The sequence below is a fragment of the Genypterus blacodes genome, unplaced genomic scaffold, assembly GCF_046128005.1.
Source record: "Genypterus blacodes isolate CSIRO-AG114 ecotype Tasmania unplaced genomic scaffold, CSIRO-AGI_Gbla_v1 ptg000032l_1, whole genome shotgun sequence".
Lineage (NCBI taxonomy): Eukaryota > Metazoa > Chordata > Actinopteri > Ophidiiformes > Ophidiidae > Genypterus > Genypterus blacodes.
The window spans coordinates 410,251-430,000 of NW_027466845.1; the positions used below are offsets into that span (position 1 = coordinate 410,251).

At 46.4% G+C, this 19,750-nt stretch overlaps 1 protein-coding gene across 2 annotated transcripts in view; it reads right to left on the minus strand.

Moving 5' to 3' along the window:
* Positions 1-14,960: 14,960 nt before the first annotated feature.
* Positions 14,961-19,750, minus strand: part of tgfb1a (transforming growth factor, beta 1a) — a 10,331-nt gene continuing 5,541 nt past the window's right edge. For both annotated transcript variants that reach the window (XM_076146057.1, XM_076146056.1), the window contains exons 3-7: positions 18,181-18,450; positions 17,651-17,885; positions 17,385-17,535; positions 16,664-16,774; positions 14,961-16,268 (exon numbers count right to left, since the gene is read on the minus strand). In XM_076146057.1, coding sequence (XP_076002172.1) covers positions 16,221-16,268; positions 16,664-16,774; positions 17,385-17,535; positions 17,651-17,885; positions 18,181-18,450 — 815 coding nt within the window. In that variant the 3' untranslated portion in view covers positions 14,961-16,220. The remainder of the gene's footprint in view (positions 16,269-16,663; positions 16,775-17,384; positions 17,536-17,650; positions 17,886-18,180; positions 18,451-19,750) is intronic.

Sequence of the window (19,750 nt, forward strand, 5' to 3'; positions counted from 1 at the left end):
TAATCAGCTGTACACCAGGTGAGTGGGACATGAACTAATATTGGGCAGAATATAGCCGTTAAAACACATTTTCTGATATTAGTAAGCAGCCTCTAGAGACTGTGTTGCCACTCAAGTCACTAGAGACTAACCCTACAAATGATATACCTTACCATTAGCATTCCAATATGTAATTAATTACTTAATTAATGTACAATTCTATCTATCATTTTGATTGAAACTCTATTACTTTATTATTAAAGAAGCTATTCCATACATTAAATTAAAAATAATCTGTGTCACATGCATGAATAAGAAAACAGAGCAGAAAGAACCCAAGTAAAATAAGGTGACGAAAACAATTAATCAATAATTGGACAAATAAATGGATCTGTTCATTATTTCTCTATTAGTTAGCTTTGTTTTGGCTATTGGTTTGGTAAGAGAAATGGAGACAAGCAGAGCTGAAGTGTGTGACACAGAGGATCCAGCTCAGTCCAGCGCGTCGTCCTGACTCACAAGCGACATCCTGCAGCAGAGGGAGGCCAAACAGGCGGGTGACTCATCCTGACCTCCCTCCAACACTAAAAACCCAAGAGTGTGAGTTCACTTTCTCTTAGGGAAGATTACCTATGAGTCGTCTGCATGCTGAGCCATAACATGTCTACTTGTCTGATGGTTTTTACTAGTAGTGCTGCGGGGGAGAGAAAAAAATAGAAAACCACGGCGATGAGAAGGACTGGGAGCAAGCTGACGTTACAGCCGAGACTCTCAGCCCCACACCAGAGCAAACGCAGACAGTGAGTGGGAGAGACAGAGTGGGAGGGAGAGGTAGAGAAAATCTGGCGAGCCTGGAGGGAAGGGAGGGAAATTGCTGTCCTCTTGGGTGTACGATGCATGAGAGTGGGCTTTGGAGGGGTCCTGAGAAAGTTAAAACAAACACAAACGGAGGAGCGCAGAGATATATGAGCAACCGGAGGAATACACAGATGAAGGTCGAGGGGGTGGGGGGGGGGGGGGGGCGATGTGAGTGACATTCCAGGGCCCAGAGCCAAAGAATGATGAAGCCCCACCATGACTGAAGTATAAGTTACATAGAGCAGCTCCAAGGTTTACAGCTATTTATTATCCTGGAGCTGTAAAATAGTCACAGAGTTTATTTTATCCAGCCATAAACAGGACATTGTAACCTTTAACAATCTATTCTCTCATTCTACAAAATGGCCCATGACGACATTTAAATAGGTGGAAATTGTGTGTTTCTCATTAAGAAAAGAGAAAGTTTGATTGATCGACCTTTGAGTAGATGCAGGGGTGGAACAGCAAAAAAACATTGATAACAATCGCTCCGCTCGTTTGCTGTTTTTCATTGCACCAGTGACTCCTACTGGCCAGTCGGGGTGCCTTCATGCCTTCAGGGAGGATCTGACGGGAGAGTGTGAGCCTCCCCTCAGAGGGAAACCTGAGTCTAACAGGGGGGCAACGTGTGGTGTCATGTATGTAGCATGTGGCTCTCTACACCTTTAACATGAAGTTAAAATGTTTTCAGCGTAAATTCAAGTTGACATAATTATTTTGTTTTCTTTCTTTCTTTTATGTGTTAATGTTCCAGCTCTGTTGTTCTTGTTCCCCCCCCCCCTCCCCCCTCCCACACACACACACACACACCATGCTCTCACTTGCCAGCATTTTGAAATAGCAGCAGAGCCTTACCCCCCCGCCCCCCCTCTCCTGTTCTACTCTGTCCAAATAATTCACTAATGAGAGCCGGGCTTCAGGGGGTCTGTGGGGGGTTTCACTTATTTGAACCATATGTTTTTCTAGTGGGCAGGGCAAAGAACCACAAGCAAAATAAAGATAAATGAGGAAAAAAAACGAAAATCCCTCCTTTTGAGTTCTTTTTTACTTTCCCTCCGTCGTCCTGCCTCTAAGTGCTTTAGATGTTTGGTCATTTCTCACATAGATAGCGAGCGTCTCTGTAGTCATCGACCAATCACACTGCAGGGCCCATCTACAAAGGCCTTCCTCCCTCTGGACTCTCTCCTGATCAGTGGAGCCATCAGGCCAGCGTGTAAATCAACATCCTGAAATGACACATTGCATGATCACTGCAGGGGGGGTTGGGTTTGGCGGGGGGCATGGAGGGGGCGAGGGGGGGGGGGGGGGGTGTTATGGGGGGACAGGGGGTGTTGGAAATGTTATGTAGTTGGAAAAAGCACGGCCATGCATACCTGCCTGAAGGCTCTGCTGCTGCCGTTACCTTTCCACATTAAAGCACGGCCTGTTCCTCCTGTGTGTGTGTTGGACCCAGACGCTGGCTGGGTGGGGGGGTGGTGGGAAGTTGGAGTGTGTGGGGTGGGGGGGGGGAGGGGGGAGACTGGAGGAGGGTAGAAAGCGTGTGTGTTTATATTTTGTTGAGTGTTTGTGTACATTTCTTGCAGGGCTGTTTCTAAGTATAGAGAAGGATCTTTACCTCTGCAGCAGCCGCACTAAGCAGACTTGACTTCAGAGAGAGATTCACTCCACTCTACCTGACAAATAAATCTCAAATGCAATGGAATTTTCTTGGAGTTTATGTCTTTGAGAAGAAGCTACAGGAAAGTTTTAAAATACAATGGCCAATTGGATAATTAAAGCTATAGATGTTGGTGTATGAGAGCTGCCAGGTGGGTTTTTACCTGTTAGACAGGAAGTGGCAGAACAGTGGAGTCTTTTATTGATAATCGAGCACCGGAGCTTGGAAAGGAAACACACTGAGGCAAAGAATGTCAGCCAAGAGAAGTGCAGACAGAGGCCCAGTATGATCGCATCTAAAATCAAGAAATGTGACAAATGGGTTAGGCAGGCAATGGAAGGGACACCACAGGGGGCCTGATGCCCGGGACACAAAGAGTGTGCCTGACACAAAGGTCTCACCTCCACCTGTGACACCCAGACCTGTCAGGGGAGCAAACACAAAGCGTCCAGCTCCTCATAAAGCTGATTGTACTTTCCCATCATAAAGACCTGATTGTTTGTTTCATCCATAAATACATTTGAACTTTGGAAACCAGAAGAAACTAAAGCCTGTCTCACAAACGGGTTCCAGTGTGTCACGTTACTTTTTCATTCATGTAAGCAGTGTAAAGGTTTTTGTTTCAGGTAGGACACACAGCGTTGGTATCTTCCCACAGCAGCTCCGGCCCACACACAGCTTTAATGGGACCAAACCCAGATTAAGTCTGAGTGTGGAAATGAAACGACAGGAGGTTGTTTCTTAACTGTCTCACGCTCAGCGACCCCCTCCTGACTCACTGGCACCATTACCTTGTTAAAGGACGTTTAGAAAATGACCAAATAAACACATAATCAGGATAAATACAGACAAATTGCCGCAGGAAGCATTAATACCAAAACAAATTCAATTAGGATTAAGAGAGAACAGATGAAACTCTGGCACACGATGTTACTTTGACGGCATCACAATGATCGCCGCTTAACCATTTTGTATTCCCTGCGACTTTTTAATTTCCTCTCCACCGCGTCTGTGTCATCAGTCAGGAGTTCCCCTCCGCTGTCTTCCCCCTCTTCCCTCTCACACATTCATCCATATTGCACAACTTCAACCCCACCGTCTCGCTTAAATCAACTTCTGCCATCATCCCCTCCTTTATATCCTTTCCTTTGTATCCTCCTCTCTGTCTCCTTTTCTCATTTCGAGTGTTTGATGTGTTTTGGGCACGAGAACAAGGGATCGGATACACACCCCAAACAGGAAATGAGAAATTCAAGCAAATAGACTCATGTCTGTGAGCCTCGGAGAGAAAGAAAGAGAGAGAGAGAGAGAGAGAAAGAGAGAGAGAGAAACCACGAGGAGGAACGCACACGGTGGAGGATGTGAAATAGACGCCCAGCATCAAGTGGCTGTAAACGCTGGAGGTGAAAAGGTTGTTGGTGACATGAGCAGAGGAGTAAAAGGGAGAGAAACACCCGCACTTTGATATTTATAGACAGTGACCACCGCAGACGCTGCATCGCCCCGTGACATAAACCATCCCGCTGAATTTATCAACACTGTAAAACTGTAAACTGGAGTGAACCGCAGCTGAATACTTTACAGTGGATTCATTTGTTATTTTCAAGTAAAACAGCAACTTGACTGGGGAAGATTTGAGGTGGAAAGAGTTTGAGAGCGCCGGCTTCACGTTCTTATATGTGTGAAAGCAGTTTTGTCGAGGTAGAGGGTCAGTTGTGCGATACAGGTTGCTACGGAGACGGCTTTACCATCTTACACGACACAGCGCCCCCTACAGGCACAAACGCTGTCCCGCCGTTGCTTTCACACGTTGACTTTGACTCTCCAGCGCCGACACGGTGGATTTGTGGTATCAAACTAGCGTCAGTTGCTAATGCTATGCTATTAAAATACCACTTCACGATAAAAGCTCTGTTGTTTTGAGTCAAATCCGGTCTGACATTTCACCGTGAACAAGGACAACAATCCTCCATTAAGCGCTAATGTGGACTCGCCCAATCACTCGGCACCTTATTTGTCTCAGAGCAGCTTTCCAGTGGCAGCGGCGGCGGCGGCGGGCCAGAGGCAGACAGAGTGCTGTTTGTTTGCTCTGTGTACCTGTTGATGCCAGCGTTGTGACAGGCCCGGCATCGCACCCACACCACACAGTTGTGCCGACGTGCTAGACTGCAGCCCTCTTAATGGCTCAGCTCATAAAACAGGGAAAAGGCCTTTGGTTTCATCCATCAAAGTGACAGCGCAGTGCCGGGCCTTTCATCTGGCTCTGCGGTTGTTGCTTTCGCGGTAGTTAACGGTAGCGGCGACATGTTGTGGCGGCTAGTTTATTTTACATCGCATGGCTCTGGTCCTACTGTTTATGAGCAGTGAAGGAAGGAGCGGCGGCGCACACGCTGGAGCTTTCCCACAGAGAGAAACCCACATCGTGAGTGACTCAGGACATCTGCGTGCACGGCTCCCCTCTGACCATTAGATGAGTGTGGGACTTAAAAGGAAAGGAAGACTGCAGCAGCCCTCTGAACACAAGGTGGCCAGGGAGAGAGAGAGAGAGAGAGAGAGAGAGAGGAGGTGTTGGGAAAAACAGCCCGGCGTGTCCAGAGGGCTGAAACCTCTCCAGTGCGTGAATAGCTGAGATCTGATGTGGCCAGACTGCAATAACAAACAAGCAGAACAGCAGCCAGGCCAGCAGACAAACAGTGGATATGTGTCAGGAGAAGTCTGTGACCGTTACACATAATAAGGTCCACTTCAGGATGACTGAAACTATAAAGTACTTTCAATCCATTTGTCATTCTGCTTAGTGGAACAGTGCAATCTGCAGTCAACAGTCTCTCTCAAAGTGTTCCATTAATAATTCAGGCAGCTGAAAACATCAGCATTGGATCTATTCTGCTCAGTTTGGAATGGAATCATGAAAATTATAGGATGAAATAAAGTAGTCCCAACGGAAAATCCTTGTTTGTGGTTTTTTCTGTCATCTTACCATAAAAAGCCTAATGGAACGTATTTATGATCATCAGCATAAAACCCCGCAACAAAATGTAACTCAGCACGAGACAGACAAACAGACAGACAGAGTGTAAATACGGCTATAGAAGTATATGAAACACTTTATATTTAAACTCTATCAAGCCCATATAAAGTCTCTTAATGTGTGAATCATATAGAGTTATATGATTCACACTGACGCTCAGTTATTGTTATGGCATTTTTCTCCGACTTATGTTCCTTTGATCCACGCCGTGACTGAACTAAAAAGGTTTCCACACAGCAACAGTTGTATTTAATAAACGTATCAGATATTTTAATTTAAAGTACGACTATGAAAAGTACAGCACAGCCAACAGATTCATGTGGCGAAGTAAAAGGTTTATAATCTGAGCCTGACGAGCCGAGCAGCAGCAGAGAGTACGGCACTTCACAACTGTTAGTGCTTGTGTAAATTTACTGCAACACACACACACACACAGGCCCAGACCACGGACGCCTTTAAAGGGGCAGATGAGACTGAGACACTTTGCCCTGCCGCTGCCTGCTGTGAGGCACAAACACACACACACACACTGAGAACCTGCGTGCTGCGTCTGAAAATATCCAGTCACACATCACCGGGCCATCCAGGATGTTGTGGGGGAGAGTTTCCTTTTCCTGTTTCTCTTACCGTTGGACTTTCCTGTCAGTTAACTTTAACTCCTGACAGACCTTTGGGTGCCTTCCAAACTCATCCCTGGCCCCTTTTCTTGCCTTCTTCCCCCCGGAGGGAGGAATCTTCCTTACTGTAATATATTAGTCCACATCCTGTTCACTTGGGTGGCCGGTGAGAGCAGCAGAGGCAGCGTCAGACCTGTCTCCCTGACTCCCTCTCTGCACCCATTTGTGGTACAAAGAGCCGAGGGTGTATCTCAGAGGAGGACCACACTCAGTCACACGTGTTCATCAGGCGGCTGCTAACCGACCGACAAACCACACATCACCTCTTTGAAACTCTCGCTCCAATACGATGGAATGTGGAATTATTATGATCTGCTTCTTTATCATCACAGAGGTCAAACTGCACAAAGAGCGTTCAACTCACTACAGTGGGAGTTCATTTGAGTAACGATTGCTCAGGTGCCAGCGGGGAAGAGGACGTGGGCGTGTGTGTGTGTGTGCGGGTGTGTGTAGGATTTCCACATTCTACATCTATCTGAGGTATGCACGGGTATCGAATTGCCTCTCCTGCACTCTAATGTTGTTCTTTACAGGCCAGTGAACATGAAATCACACAAATCATCAGGAGTCGTGGTGTCGGCAAAAGCAGCAGAGTCAGCGTCTCTCAGCTTGGCGTGAGATGTCGGTGCAAAGTGTCACGGCCGGGACACTTTCCCACCCTGGAGAACTCTTAAGTGCCTCCACGAGTTCTGCTCGACCACCAACAGGAAGAATCAGCTGCCAGCCACCAGAGAAGAAAACAGGTTTACCTCCAAAGTGACCTCATGATCCCTCATCTGCTGAAATGTGCTGTCAGCCGCTTCACGCATCATCTCAGCCAGCCAGCCGTCGTAAGTTCATCAGTCATCAAAACACAACAAAAGACTGGAATCGAGTCTTTTACAACTAACGACAACCAAATCTGCCCTATAACTTACAGCAGTGTATTTTGCTGTGTGTGTGTGTGTTCCGGTGCGGAGCCTTTATGATTCAGCGCTCTGTGTCAGACTGAGGTGCTTGATGCTGAAGCAGACTGGTTTGAATTAAGGCCCGTGAGTGACGTACCTGCACACCACATGTGCTTACACTGTGTGTGTGTGTGTGTGTGTGTGTGTGTGTGTGTGCACCGTGCTTTGAATGTGTAAGAATGCAGACAAAAGGTTGGTTTGTCTTATGTGATATAAAAGTGTCAAGACTACAAAAGAGAAACAGGCAAGTTAAAGAATAGAGTGAAGGAAAAGAGAGAGGGAGAAAGGAAGGAAGGGAGGAAGGGAGGAAGGTCACACAAAATACCTCAAGCAGTTAACAGATCAACATTTTGGCAAAGAACTTGATAAACATACTTTTGCCTTTTTATGACTGCATTTCTTCACTCTTGAGTCAGTTGCCAGTTTATTAGGTACAACAGACCAACTGGGCTCTAAGTCACATTTAAAGACTTTCTAATGTTTTTACTTCAATATCCTGTTTGATTTATGCAGAAATAAATAATCAAACCCAGCACCATGAGCTGAGCTGTTGTTTTGTTTTGATTCGATTTGTTATTGATGTACCTAATAAAATGGAAGTGTGTGTGTGTGTGTGTGTGTGTGTGTGTGTGTGTGTGTGTATTGCGTGCCTTGGATGAGGGGAGGATGGCATGAATAATCTCAACATGCTGCCTGCTCCCTGATCACAGGAAATGGGTGTAAAGGAATGAGTCAGCGGGCTTTGACCTCCACCCCTCCTCCCCCTCCTCCTCCTCCTCCTCCTCCTCCTCCTCCTCCTCCTTCAGGGCTGCTTTAATTAGAAAGGCAACATGTTTGTTTTTCTTCATCTCAACACCCAGTCTGCTCCTCTTCTTCTTCTTTTAAACATGAACGCATCCCAATATGGCCGGTTGACACACAGCTTTCTCCTCCGCCCTCCGCTCACTCTCTCTCTCTCTCTCCCTCTCTCTCTCTCTCTGTATTATTCAGCTGGCCTGGATTCCAGCCTCTTTATAGTTCAGGCATATAAAGCACAGCTGCAGCCCAGATGTTCGCCCTGTGTGTACCTGCTCAGGTGCACAACACACACGCACGCACGCACAACAAAACAAAAACACAGACCTGATACATTTAAATATTCACCGATTCGCACCGATTCTGGCTCAAGGCTAACACACGCATACACACACATTGGTCCGTCCGTGCGCACACACACACACACACACACACACGTGCATGCTGCTTCAAAGGATGGCGTGTCATAAACAGAGGGACTGGGAAGGAGGAATGTGTTGTTCATTGGGGAATTCAGAGGCAGTGTGGAGAGGAAGGAGGGGTGGGGGCACGCTGACCTCATGTCCCTCTGTGTGTGGAGGAGCGGGCTGCAGAGAGTTTCTTCTGCTGTCATAACCCTTGTACACCCATCAATATCACCCAAAGCCCCACTGACACAGGAGGCCGCACATCGCCGCTGACTAATCCAAAACAGACCCAACACAGAGCTGCCCCTCGCAAACCTGACACCTCCCTCAAGCACACACAGACTCACACACACACACTGCCATTTATCCTATAGGAAGAGTCAGGTTACCGTGTGTGTGTGTATGAACTAGTGTGAGTGTTCGCAGAGCAGGACGATGATATTTCTTGCTGTCCACTCTGTCAGTTGACGCCAGTGTGTGATTTGTGGCTGTAGTCACACCTCTGTTTAATTGGAGTCAGCAGTCGTGCCCTTGTGTGTGTGTGTGAGTGAGTGTGAGAGAGTGAGTGGACGAAGGAGGCAGAGGGATGAGTAATTAAGTGTGATTGGACTGAAGTTTACTCCCACTAGTGAGGGTCAGAGCCTTGGTGGAGGCAGCGAAGCACCGCACCCTGCATGAGTGACGTACGTGTGTGTGGTGTGTGTGTGTGTGTGTGCGTGTGTGTGTGTGTGTGTGTGTGTGATGACGCCGGGGGAGGTTCAGGCCACATTAAATTGGTTAAATCAGCATTTCATCCTTTTCCACACCAAACATGGAGGTGTACACAGATAAAGCCGACACGCCAGCGTCACGTGTGTGTGTATGTGTGTTGGGGTCAAAGGGCTTTTTTCGTTGTTTGCCAATCGAAACAGAAGGAAGAAGAAGAAGCGATGGAACCATTTTCCCTTTGGTTTGGCACCTCAGCGTGGATGGAAAGCTCCTGACCTGAAAATGTCAGTGTCTGGTTACAGACGAAGACTTTCTTGGAGAGCCTGAGGACCTAAACCATTCTACTGGGTGGTCAGGGCTCCTCCAGTCAACATACTATTATATTCTAGTATAGCTCAGTTTAGTCCACGTAGCATTTTAAAACAGTTCCTGATGATATTCCACTGTAACACGGTTTCAAAGAGAGTTCAAGGACAGAAGAAGAGACGACCTCATACAGTAGTCGGTGTTTCATGCTTGGAGTGAATCTAATACAGGAACGCATCATCAAAACAAACAAGCAGATGAAGGATGTAGTTTGTGTGTTTGTGAGTGTGTGAGCAGGTGAGCGAGCAGCTAAACCTGTTTCATATTGACACAACCAAGTCACAGAGGTGAAGAACCAATCAGAGACAGGCAGAGGAGGACAGGTCAGTTAGGTATTGGATGAATTTCAACGTTCACTATGTTCCCCACATACAGTACTACATACTACATATATACACACTACTACAGTGGAAAGAATACAAGACGATAATAACGCAAAAGCCTGATGTGTCCCCTTTAAAATGGAGCCGCTTCCTCGCCCGGGTTGAGATTAAAATTTGGCCTTTCAGACTCCAGATTGGGATCCTCAGCTTTGTTTATTATCTGGGGAGATGGTAGCTGTTTATAGGGACAGATATGTCCTTCTGTGTGCAGGGACTCAGCAGGAAGAGAGAGAGAGAGGGAGAGAGAGAGAGAGAGAGAGAGACTCTGGACGAGGAAGGAAATGGTGGGGCGGCACCAGGAGAAGGAGCCAGGCCAGAGATGTAATTGGTACCTTTCCTTTTTTAGAAAACATTTCTTACTTAACCGAGTTCCAGCACATGAGTCAAGGCGCAGCGTGCTTCACACTCACACGCTCACACACTCACACACTCACACGCTCACACACTCACACGCTTCATCATACTTTCCCTTTGTAGTCTGCACTTTGAAGCAGCTTTGAGTTTCTCCTCTGCGTTTGATTCCCCGCTCATTAAGATCTGATGGAGCTACTGGTTGTTCACTTGATCAAAGAGAACAAGCGACATTAGGAGGAGAGGACATTTTCTTATTTACGTCTCACATTAATTTCACAGGTGATTACTGCTGAAGCTTTTTATCCCGTGTAAGGAGAGGGTGTGTGGTCCTTTGTCTCCTTTTAATCTCTCCCTCATTCCTTCACTTACCTACATCTGTTTTCTCTCCCCCCCACACACACACGCCTTGTTTAGTCAAGGTGATCACTCAAGGGGAGAGAAGCAGCAGAGGAGCTTCTTCTTCAAAGAGCCGGCAGGAGTGAACAAAAAGATGAGAGAGGAAGAGAGAGAAAAGAGAAGAGGGACAGAGAGACAGAGAGAGATATGGTGGCTGAGTCAGACCTGATAACCATCTTTGGCTCAAACTGCAGGTGTGAGGTGGGGGAGGGGGTGAGACAGGTGAAGAGGGAGAAACCTGTCGCTTATGACCGGCAGCGCCTGCAGACATGTTAATGGTCTGACAGTAAACACAGCGGTGAAAAGTTTAAAGGTAGTTTTAATTGATTTTGCGTTGAAATCTAAGCTTTTCTCTCATATTAGTATTTCACTCACACTACAGGCCTTATAGGCTGGATTTGTGGTGTTATTGTGTTTACATATGTTACAGTAACACCTGTGTGTCTAAAGTGTGTGTATATGTCATCATAATGCTGTTATATTGTAGGAATATGTGACTGATGAAGAAAACTTCCAGCGTTTGCAAACAACAATAATTTTTGGAAAGTGAAATTCATCACAAATACACAAACACCAAAAAAATATAAAAACAATATTTACACTATAAGTTATACTATGGCTCTTAAATTTAATTTAATTTAATTTAATTTAATTAAACTAAATTAAATTAAATTAAATTAAATTAAATTAAATTAAATTAAATTAAATTAAATTAAATTAAATTAAATTAAATTTCCCACATTGTTTGTACTTCAGTCTCACTGCAGCAAGACCAGCCAGTTCATTTTAAAATTGGCATTGTTTCAGTCCAAATGAACGCAGCCAAAATAAGCTCCTACCAAGCCTCCATGAAAAAGAACTTCAGCCAAGTTGCATTTATTTTGACTGGGAGCGTCGGCGTGACACCAGTTTGCTCGTGCTGCGAAACGTTAAGATGCTGTAAAAACAAAGTTGTAATTAAAGTAGAAAGAAATCAGCATTTACTTAAGTTTCTTCTGTTCATCAATTCATTTATTATAACAATCTAATCTTCTATGATAAATACATGATACTGATACGGAACGTTTACATTGTCAAAATATTAAAATAATTCTGTGCAAAATGCCATCAAACAAGTAAAGTGAAGGGGGCAGACAGTGTGTGTGTGTTTGTGTGTGTGTTTAGTATGCATACAGATACAGCACCTGGAGCAACAATGGCAGTGAGCAGCTGTGTGTGCGCGCGTGTCTCTCTGACTCTGTGTGTGTGTGTGTGTGTGTGTGTGTGTGTGTGTGTGTGTGTGTGTGTGTGTGTGTGTGTGTGTGTGTGTGTGTGTGTGTGTGTGTGTGTGTGTGTGTGTGTGTGGACCCAGGGTGTGTTATTAAGGTCACAGTCAGCAGACTTACACCGGGACACGTTTAATGAGCACTTGTGGCAAAAGATCAGTGGACGTATAATTGCAAATGTCATATGTTGTAATAAAACACGAAGCCAAAATAGTGTTTGAAGACGAGAGGAAGACGAGAGGAAGGCGAGGCGGCGACACACAGCTCACATCCATGATCACTTTTCATTGTTGCTCCGCTAAAGTGCAACAAAGTGTAATTGTGATGCTTTAATTAGTGACAGTTAAGACAGGAGCATATGGGTCCAATTAAAGGGCCAGCTACCTCAAAATCCCCCCCTGCTACAGCGACAGTCGACTGGTTACTTGTGGAATCTCTTAAACGTGACAAGTGGAATTTCTTATGTCGTAAACAAACAAAAACACACCTGCCTGACCTTGAGAGTCCACATGCCCTGCAGCTCTTTCTGTTTCTGTGTGTGTTTGGGGTGTTTCCATGTCATGACATCATTACTTGAGCACAAACTTTCACAAAGGTCTTTCACATTCACTTTGTTTACATGCACTCAATACTCATTTGGTTTCCATAGCCCTTAAAGCACGAAGCAAAATGCGATGAAGCTGTAAACACGGACAGAATGAACACGGCTCTGCAGCTCTCAGTGTATTCCACGTGTTGCATAATCCAAGTGTGAGGCAATAATTCCTCCCGTTCAGGAAACGTATGTGAAGGCAACATAACCTCCGATAACATCTCACACTCAGAGATCTCTGCACGTGTCTCATCCTTCACTCATCACTCATCACTCTGACTTAATTGCAGTATAATCGATGTTCTAACATGCATGATTGTTGGGTAAACAGACACGTATGTGCAATTTCTGCCTTAGCGGGAACCGCAAAGCTGTTATGCATCAATACTTTAACACATTCAGACAAGAACCATCACAAGGGATTCTGCCCGTACTTAAACTGCGAGTAAACGATGGACGTCTCCCTTTTTTAATGGCGTTTTGTTGAATCTGAGCACAGCCTCTCTCTCTCTCTCTCTCCTCGCTGTATTGCGACACAGCGCCCGTGTGGATGGATGTGATGTGAGACGTGTTTCGCTTTGTGGCGGGAGGTGTCAGCACTTTGTTTCAGTCTCATGAAAAAGCCCGAAGGCTCAAGAGGAAGCAGCTGCTGAGAAATGAACACTGGTGAAAAAGGACGAGCCTACTTGAGTCTGACTTCCCTCTGGGACATTTCCATTAACACTGAGAGATTTATGAGACTCCTGACATTTCATGTGCGTTTGTTTGGTCATTACAGGGGAAAGTAAAACAGGTGGAAGTGTTGGCTTTTCACAAACCATTTTAATGATCTTGTCTCCTCTAACAGAACGTGTGTTTTGCATGTTTGGTTTTTGATAATGATCCTATTTTCTTGGGGGAAACATTCCTATTACACTCGGCCTGCCAAGATAACACAGCACATATTGTGCCTCAGCATCATTAAAGATGAAGACTTGGCAACGGATCTGTGGTTCATTTTGAGAGGCGAGAGAAACGGGGATTCAATTATGTTGATCATATTTCATTTGACTTTGTTTACCTGCTTCCAAAGAGCCTTTTCCATCTAAGTACTCTGTGTTTTGGCTCAGAGGGAAAATTCCTGCCATTTCCCAGAGAACCTTGGATAACACGACCGGCTCTGGAACAAGATAGCACAGATCACTTGTCACCTTGTTAGCGGCCCCGGCCTCCCCCTCAGCACAAAGCTTATGTAAGGCATTCGACGCTGATCTGCTTGAGCCATGGCTGTGTGTCAGTGGGTTCAGTGTTTTCATGTGCATGTGTACAGTATGTGTGTTTAATTTTCCATGTAGTCACTGCCCTTAAGTCTGGGACTTACCAACGGGTCTGGACCTGCTCTCCTCATTCCCAATGCAGCCTCGTGGGCTGCCAGTAATCCCTTGAGTACTGAGGCGGAGGGGTGGGGCTGTTAGGGTGGGGGCCAGGGTGGAGGGGGCATGGAGATAGTAAAAAAAGAGATGGGTGCATCCCTACAGGCAGAGGCAGTGCCAAGAATGAGGCTGTGCGTCCGGGAACTTCAATGTCAGCCTGCCCGTCAGTGAAAGCAGCTGAGCCTGCTGCTCGTCCTCACGCGCTCCAGAGTAAACAGGTGAGGAGCGTTTGACCAGCAGGAGACCACACACACCTGGCACACGCAACTCTTTCCAACCGTAGATCACTCACCTGAGATGGGACAGCCCTCACCTCACACACACTGCTTGGTGTTACAGAGAGCCAGAGTTTCCCTCCGAGCTAACGTGGCTCCCTCAGTAGATGAATACCTCCTCTCATGGCCGCTTTCATTTACATGAACCAGAAAACATGATTATGCTGGCGTTAATGCATGAAATGGGCTCTGAAATACCACACGGCCTCAAAGCAAACACACAGTTGTTTTCCCTTATTATTACAGTAATAAAGCAGGAGAGGTCAGCAATGTTGAACATTGCAAAGGTTGAGCCAGAGATGCATCCTGTGAGCTGCACCCATGTCTGCTGAACGGCTTTGGGTTTCTTCACTTCTTCACTTTTGCAATTGAACAATAACACATGAATATACACAAAACACCAGGTGAGTGTGTGTTTGGCCCACTTCCTCTTTCACTGTCCACACACACACAGCCAGCCAATCAGAGCAGAGCAGGCTGAACCAGACACCGACTGGAACTGCCCGTTATCAGTCAGTGTGTGTGGTAGTGATGCAGCGAGAATAGAAGTAGATCTTTTTTGAAATTCACCCCAAAATGAAAATAACAACAAGCGTTTAACTCAAAACTAAAGTCAAACATAAAAAGAAAATGTGGGCTTGTTAACCTGCGTATCATTAACGGCCCACAACATGTTGTGCGTCTCAGAGTTTGTGCTCATTTCATCCAATATTTAGAGATCACAACAGGTACATGCATGCACTGACAGGCGCACACACACCTACACACACACCTAGACAGCAGAGCTCGCTGACAAGTGGAAACATCAGTGTGGTTTGATTTGGCTGAGGAAGAACAAACACGTCCACGCCGCCTTGATAAGTTAAAATCAAAGTTTATTTCAAATTCTTGAAATATTTACAAATAAAGTATCTCAAAGAACAAGTGCATTATAAGACCACGGTAAACAGAGTGTTGTGTGTGTGTTGCTTTATTGCTTTAACTGACATCGTAGAAGCTGAATGAAGTCTTCTGATAGAACTGAGTTGTGCAAAGAGCATCAAACAGCGGACAAAGGCACAAATTTGTCCTGAAATAAAATCAACTTTCCCCAATTTAGGCGACAACAAACAGCAATTCTGTGCACGGTCGAGTCCGGACGGCGCTTCCCTAAAAACCAACACCACGACCACATTCCCCTGACCTCAGCCTCTGAAGACAACAGGGAGAAAACGGGCTGTCACCACTTTCACAACCACTGATATTTGTCATGGCTTTGACAGCGCAGCAGGGCTGAAGAACAGGCTGCGAGAACGAGACAGGACTCTCAACAAGGAGCTCAACCGGAGAGACCAAGGAGCACCGACTCCCCCAGAGAGAGGAAGGAGGAGCACCGACTCCCCCGGAGAGCGGCTTGCTGGCTGGCAGCTGCTGGGCCGGTGGGTCAGTGGGACTTCCCCTAGGCTGCTCTGTCCCTGCTGGCTTTGCTCCGTCCTTTATGGTGGAAACACCTGCAACCTTTATCTTTAGGGGAAAACCCCCGTCCACACCTGGAGCACCTGGAGTTATGACCTCTTTAGGGAGGAGGATAGAACAGAAACGTCCCGAGGAACCTGAAGCGTTCCTCCCCTCTCCTGTCGTCCGGTTGCTCTCCTGTCATCGCTTGTCCTGTTGTCTTTGATTGTACGGATGTATTCAGTCGAACTCACACACACCTCTACACAGATGAATATTTGTGTTGTTGTTTTTTTACAAATCTGCCCATCCAACAAATAAATTAATATCAAGACAGATATTTAATGGCTACTGCTATAAAACGTATATACAGTACATAATGAAACATCTACATAATGGGGAAAGGAAGTCTGTGTTCTGCTGAGCTCCCCACATGGTAAAGCTAGATAAAGAGTGGCCTGCAGGAGGAAAGGCTGTGAGCTGGACCCTGGAGATACTGGTCACTTCTTTTTTTTTTTTTTGTACATTTCTTTTCTTCCTCTCCTCTCCTCAGCTCCTTTGTCACACACACACTTTGTATTCTGCCACATGCTGTGGTCAAACACAACTTCTTCCATGTCTGTGTGTGTCTGAGACGAAGCCACAGGATGCCAGAGAGCCAGAGCAGAGTACCGTCGTGTATTTTTAGCTACACTTGCAAGACTTCACAATCATATTGGACAGCTGCTCCACCTGGAAAAAAGGGAAAACAACACCGTCAGTCATCTGGAAACACTGCTTTCATGTGAAATGCAAAGATCTCAGCTCGGAATTCTTATTACAGCCATGTCAGGCAGCAATTAAGTCAATTAAGTTTAGGAAGCACCGTAACCGTTTGGTTACATTCCATCTTTTCATAATTAGATTGTGCCCGTTTGTTAAAGGGTTAAATTGATATTTTAATATTATTTGCAGATAAATACAGATCAACATATCATCAGCCTGCGTCACCGTGGTTACTGTATGATATTTAAAAGCCTTGTGTCGTGTCACACAGCATCATCTTGCATTGGGCTACATTATTCCAAATGAACATTAAATGCCCTGTGTGGCTCCTAATGCATGGAGCAGTGCGTCGTCATAGCTACCTTGTGTTGCCTGCCCACGTAGTAGAGGATGGGCAGCGGCTCCAGTGCCTGGGGGACGCAGCAGGGCTGGGCAGAGGCTCCTGGGTTGTGGTGCTTATACAGGGCCAAGATCTGTCAGTGATTACATATTGAGCTTTTAATTATTATTGGGAAAGAAAAGCGGACGTGGAGGAACGTCAGCTCAGGATTTCGCCACCGGCTTCACTTCTCTGCCAATGTAATTGCAACAGATCAGGCTAAAATATGCAGAAGTGATGAAGCTGTGTTTAAGAGGAGAAAGTGAAGGAGACAAGAGTAACTCTGCAGCGCGGAGGAGCAGCTAAATACTGTTTGGGAGACATGAGACATCTTTCCACTTCTACTTGCAGCACTGCTGTGTACACTGAGGGACAACAGGGCCGTTTTAGTCTTCGTCAGCCAGCTACATCAACCCAGAGAAGGCGACACCCCTGGAACCCAGACGCTGGCCACACACACACACACACACACACACACACACACACTCTCTTGCCTTGACTTTGTGGGCGTGTCTAAGTCACACATGCTACACGTTGATGTAAACATGCTACAGAAGTGAAGGACCAATCAGAAATGAAGCTGTGAGTTCTATAGGCTTCAACCTCAAGTCTTGATGAACATTTTGTTAACATTCAGCCCCAGATCTCTCCTCTACCCCCTTATTCCCCCATGTGTTTAGATTAGACTTTACACTTCACTCTACCTGAGAATATTTGTTTTCAGCATTCCAGATGTAGGTGCAGGAGCCCATGCAGTAGTTGGCGTTGTAACCCTTCGGCCGGTGGATCCACTTCCAGCCCAGATCCTTTCTGAAATCGATGTACAGATTCCTCACACAGCAACTCTCTGCCTGGCTGCAAAACAAGAAACAAGGAAACATGTGAGCGGCTTTGTTGAGTGAGATGTGAGATGGCGTTCTACATTTCCTCTATTTTTCTGAACTAAACAAATCCGGGGGTGTGTTCTCACTCTGTGCAGGCTCCCTCTGCCTCTGTGGAGCGTTTCCTGCGCGTGGACAGCTGGGTGCTGACGTTCTGCGGGATGGACATGGTGAGGATGTAGGGCGGCTGCTGCGTCTTCTGCTTTAACGCGGCCGTGTCTCCTCTGCCGTTCTTGGTCCCGGAGATGGTGAAACTGAACTTGCTTTCGACAGTCGACTGGCTGCATTCACAGAACAGCTTGAGCTGGAAACCCTGCTCCTCCTCTGCTGGGACACACACACACACACACACACACACACACACACACACAGTGAGCAGCTGAAGGTCACTAAACTCACAGCTCATCATGTTCAAGGATGTTTCTTATTGGATTTGTTGGATGAAAATGTGCCTCCACGTTGTTTATGTACAGTTTGATTATGTAACCATTATTCATTGGAACTCTGATTGTTTGTAATCTGCGTGATATGAGTGTTTGAATGGATGCAAGTAGCCAACAACTCCTCAGCTCTCAGCACTAAGTCCCATTCCATCCCGTGTCCAGCTGCTGTGACTCACCGCTGCCCTTGAGCCAACTCTGCAGGGTCTCTGCAACGTCGAAGGACAGCCACTTGTCTTTCAGCGAGTTGGTGATGAAGCGTGAGGCCAGGTAGCGGGCGGATGTTCCCAGGCCTTGGTAGAGTTCCACACGCTCCTCTGAATATATATTGGTGTCCTTGATGAGCATCCGCAGCTCGGCACTGGTCAGCAGCACGTAGTCGCCCACGCTCGCCCTCATCCTGCTGATGTTGAACACCATTTTGATGTTTTGCTCGGTAACATTACTGCCTGCAGGAGTTCAAATGGAATCAAGTTTAGATTTCACACAGGTGCTTCTAATTACAGGTTTGATCCACTTTTACATACAGTATACATGTTTTAGATGATTAGTTTGCTCTTAAAGCCTTGTTTTCACTCCTGCGTTGCTTCTCTCCATTCTGTTCTTCCCTCCTCCTCTACTTGGATTTGACCGAGCTCCACAGTTGGCAGCCAGCATTTATGGTAAATACAATAAATAGTTCAGTGCAGTAGGTCAGGCGGTGGAGGAGTGCTTAGAGTGTGATAGTGACGTGTGGGAGCAGAGCTGAGAGCGTTTACCAACACCTTCTGATTCTGTTCCCCAAATCCAACTCGACACAGTGAGTTAGAGAGTCTGAAGCTCTGCACAACACGGGACAATAGAAGGACTGAATGGATAGACTGAACTTCATCTGGAGCAGCTTTACGGGTGGCAAATGGAACCCAAACTCAATGGAAAGAACATTTTCAGAATGATTCCAGAGAGTTAAGGCAGCTTTCAGTATTAAGTCCACATAATCATAGAACCTAAGAGTCCAAATGTTAAGTGAACAAACAGCCATTTCCAGCGGCTGCGTTTTGTTTCCTTCGTGTTTTACTGCCAGTGTGTGAAACTTTTTACTTGTGCGCCTGTGGACACGGTGCCAGCAGAGACTTTCTCCCTGCAGCACACTGAGAGAAAACAGAACCGAGCTACTGACGGCTTTAACGCCATAAATCCACCAGTGGAACATTACACAGGATTGGGCCGGATAGAGACACGTAGAGATAAGAGTCGGGTGGCAGATAGAAGGGAAACACCATATAGAGAGAGAGAGTGAGAGGAGGAGGAGGAGGAGGAGGAGGAAGAGGAGGAGGTGAAACAGGAGAAACTCAGAGAAAAACAGCAAAGTGAAGAATGCACTTGTACGAATATAACACACACACAGGAGGTTGGGGTGGAGATGTGTGTGTGTGTGTGTGTGTGTGTGTGTGTGTTAGGGGGATGATATGTGTGTGTGTGAGAGGGGGTGAGGAGAAACCTGAGATGTGTATGTGTATCAATGGAGCCTGCGGTCTGGCCCGAGCCCAAACCTCCTACTCTGCCCCGGCCTGCCAAAGCTGTGACTCTCAGCTCTCAGCTCTCAGCTCTCAGGTCTGAGCTCTGAGATCCCAGCTCTGAGCTCCCAGGTCTCAGCTCTGAGCTCTCAGCTCTCGGGGGTTGAACTCCTCGGCAGCAGGCAGGGCCACAGCGCCGCCTCATCATACCCGTGCCGTACCTGAGCGGTCCGGGCCGTACCAGGAGCCACCG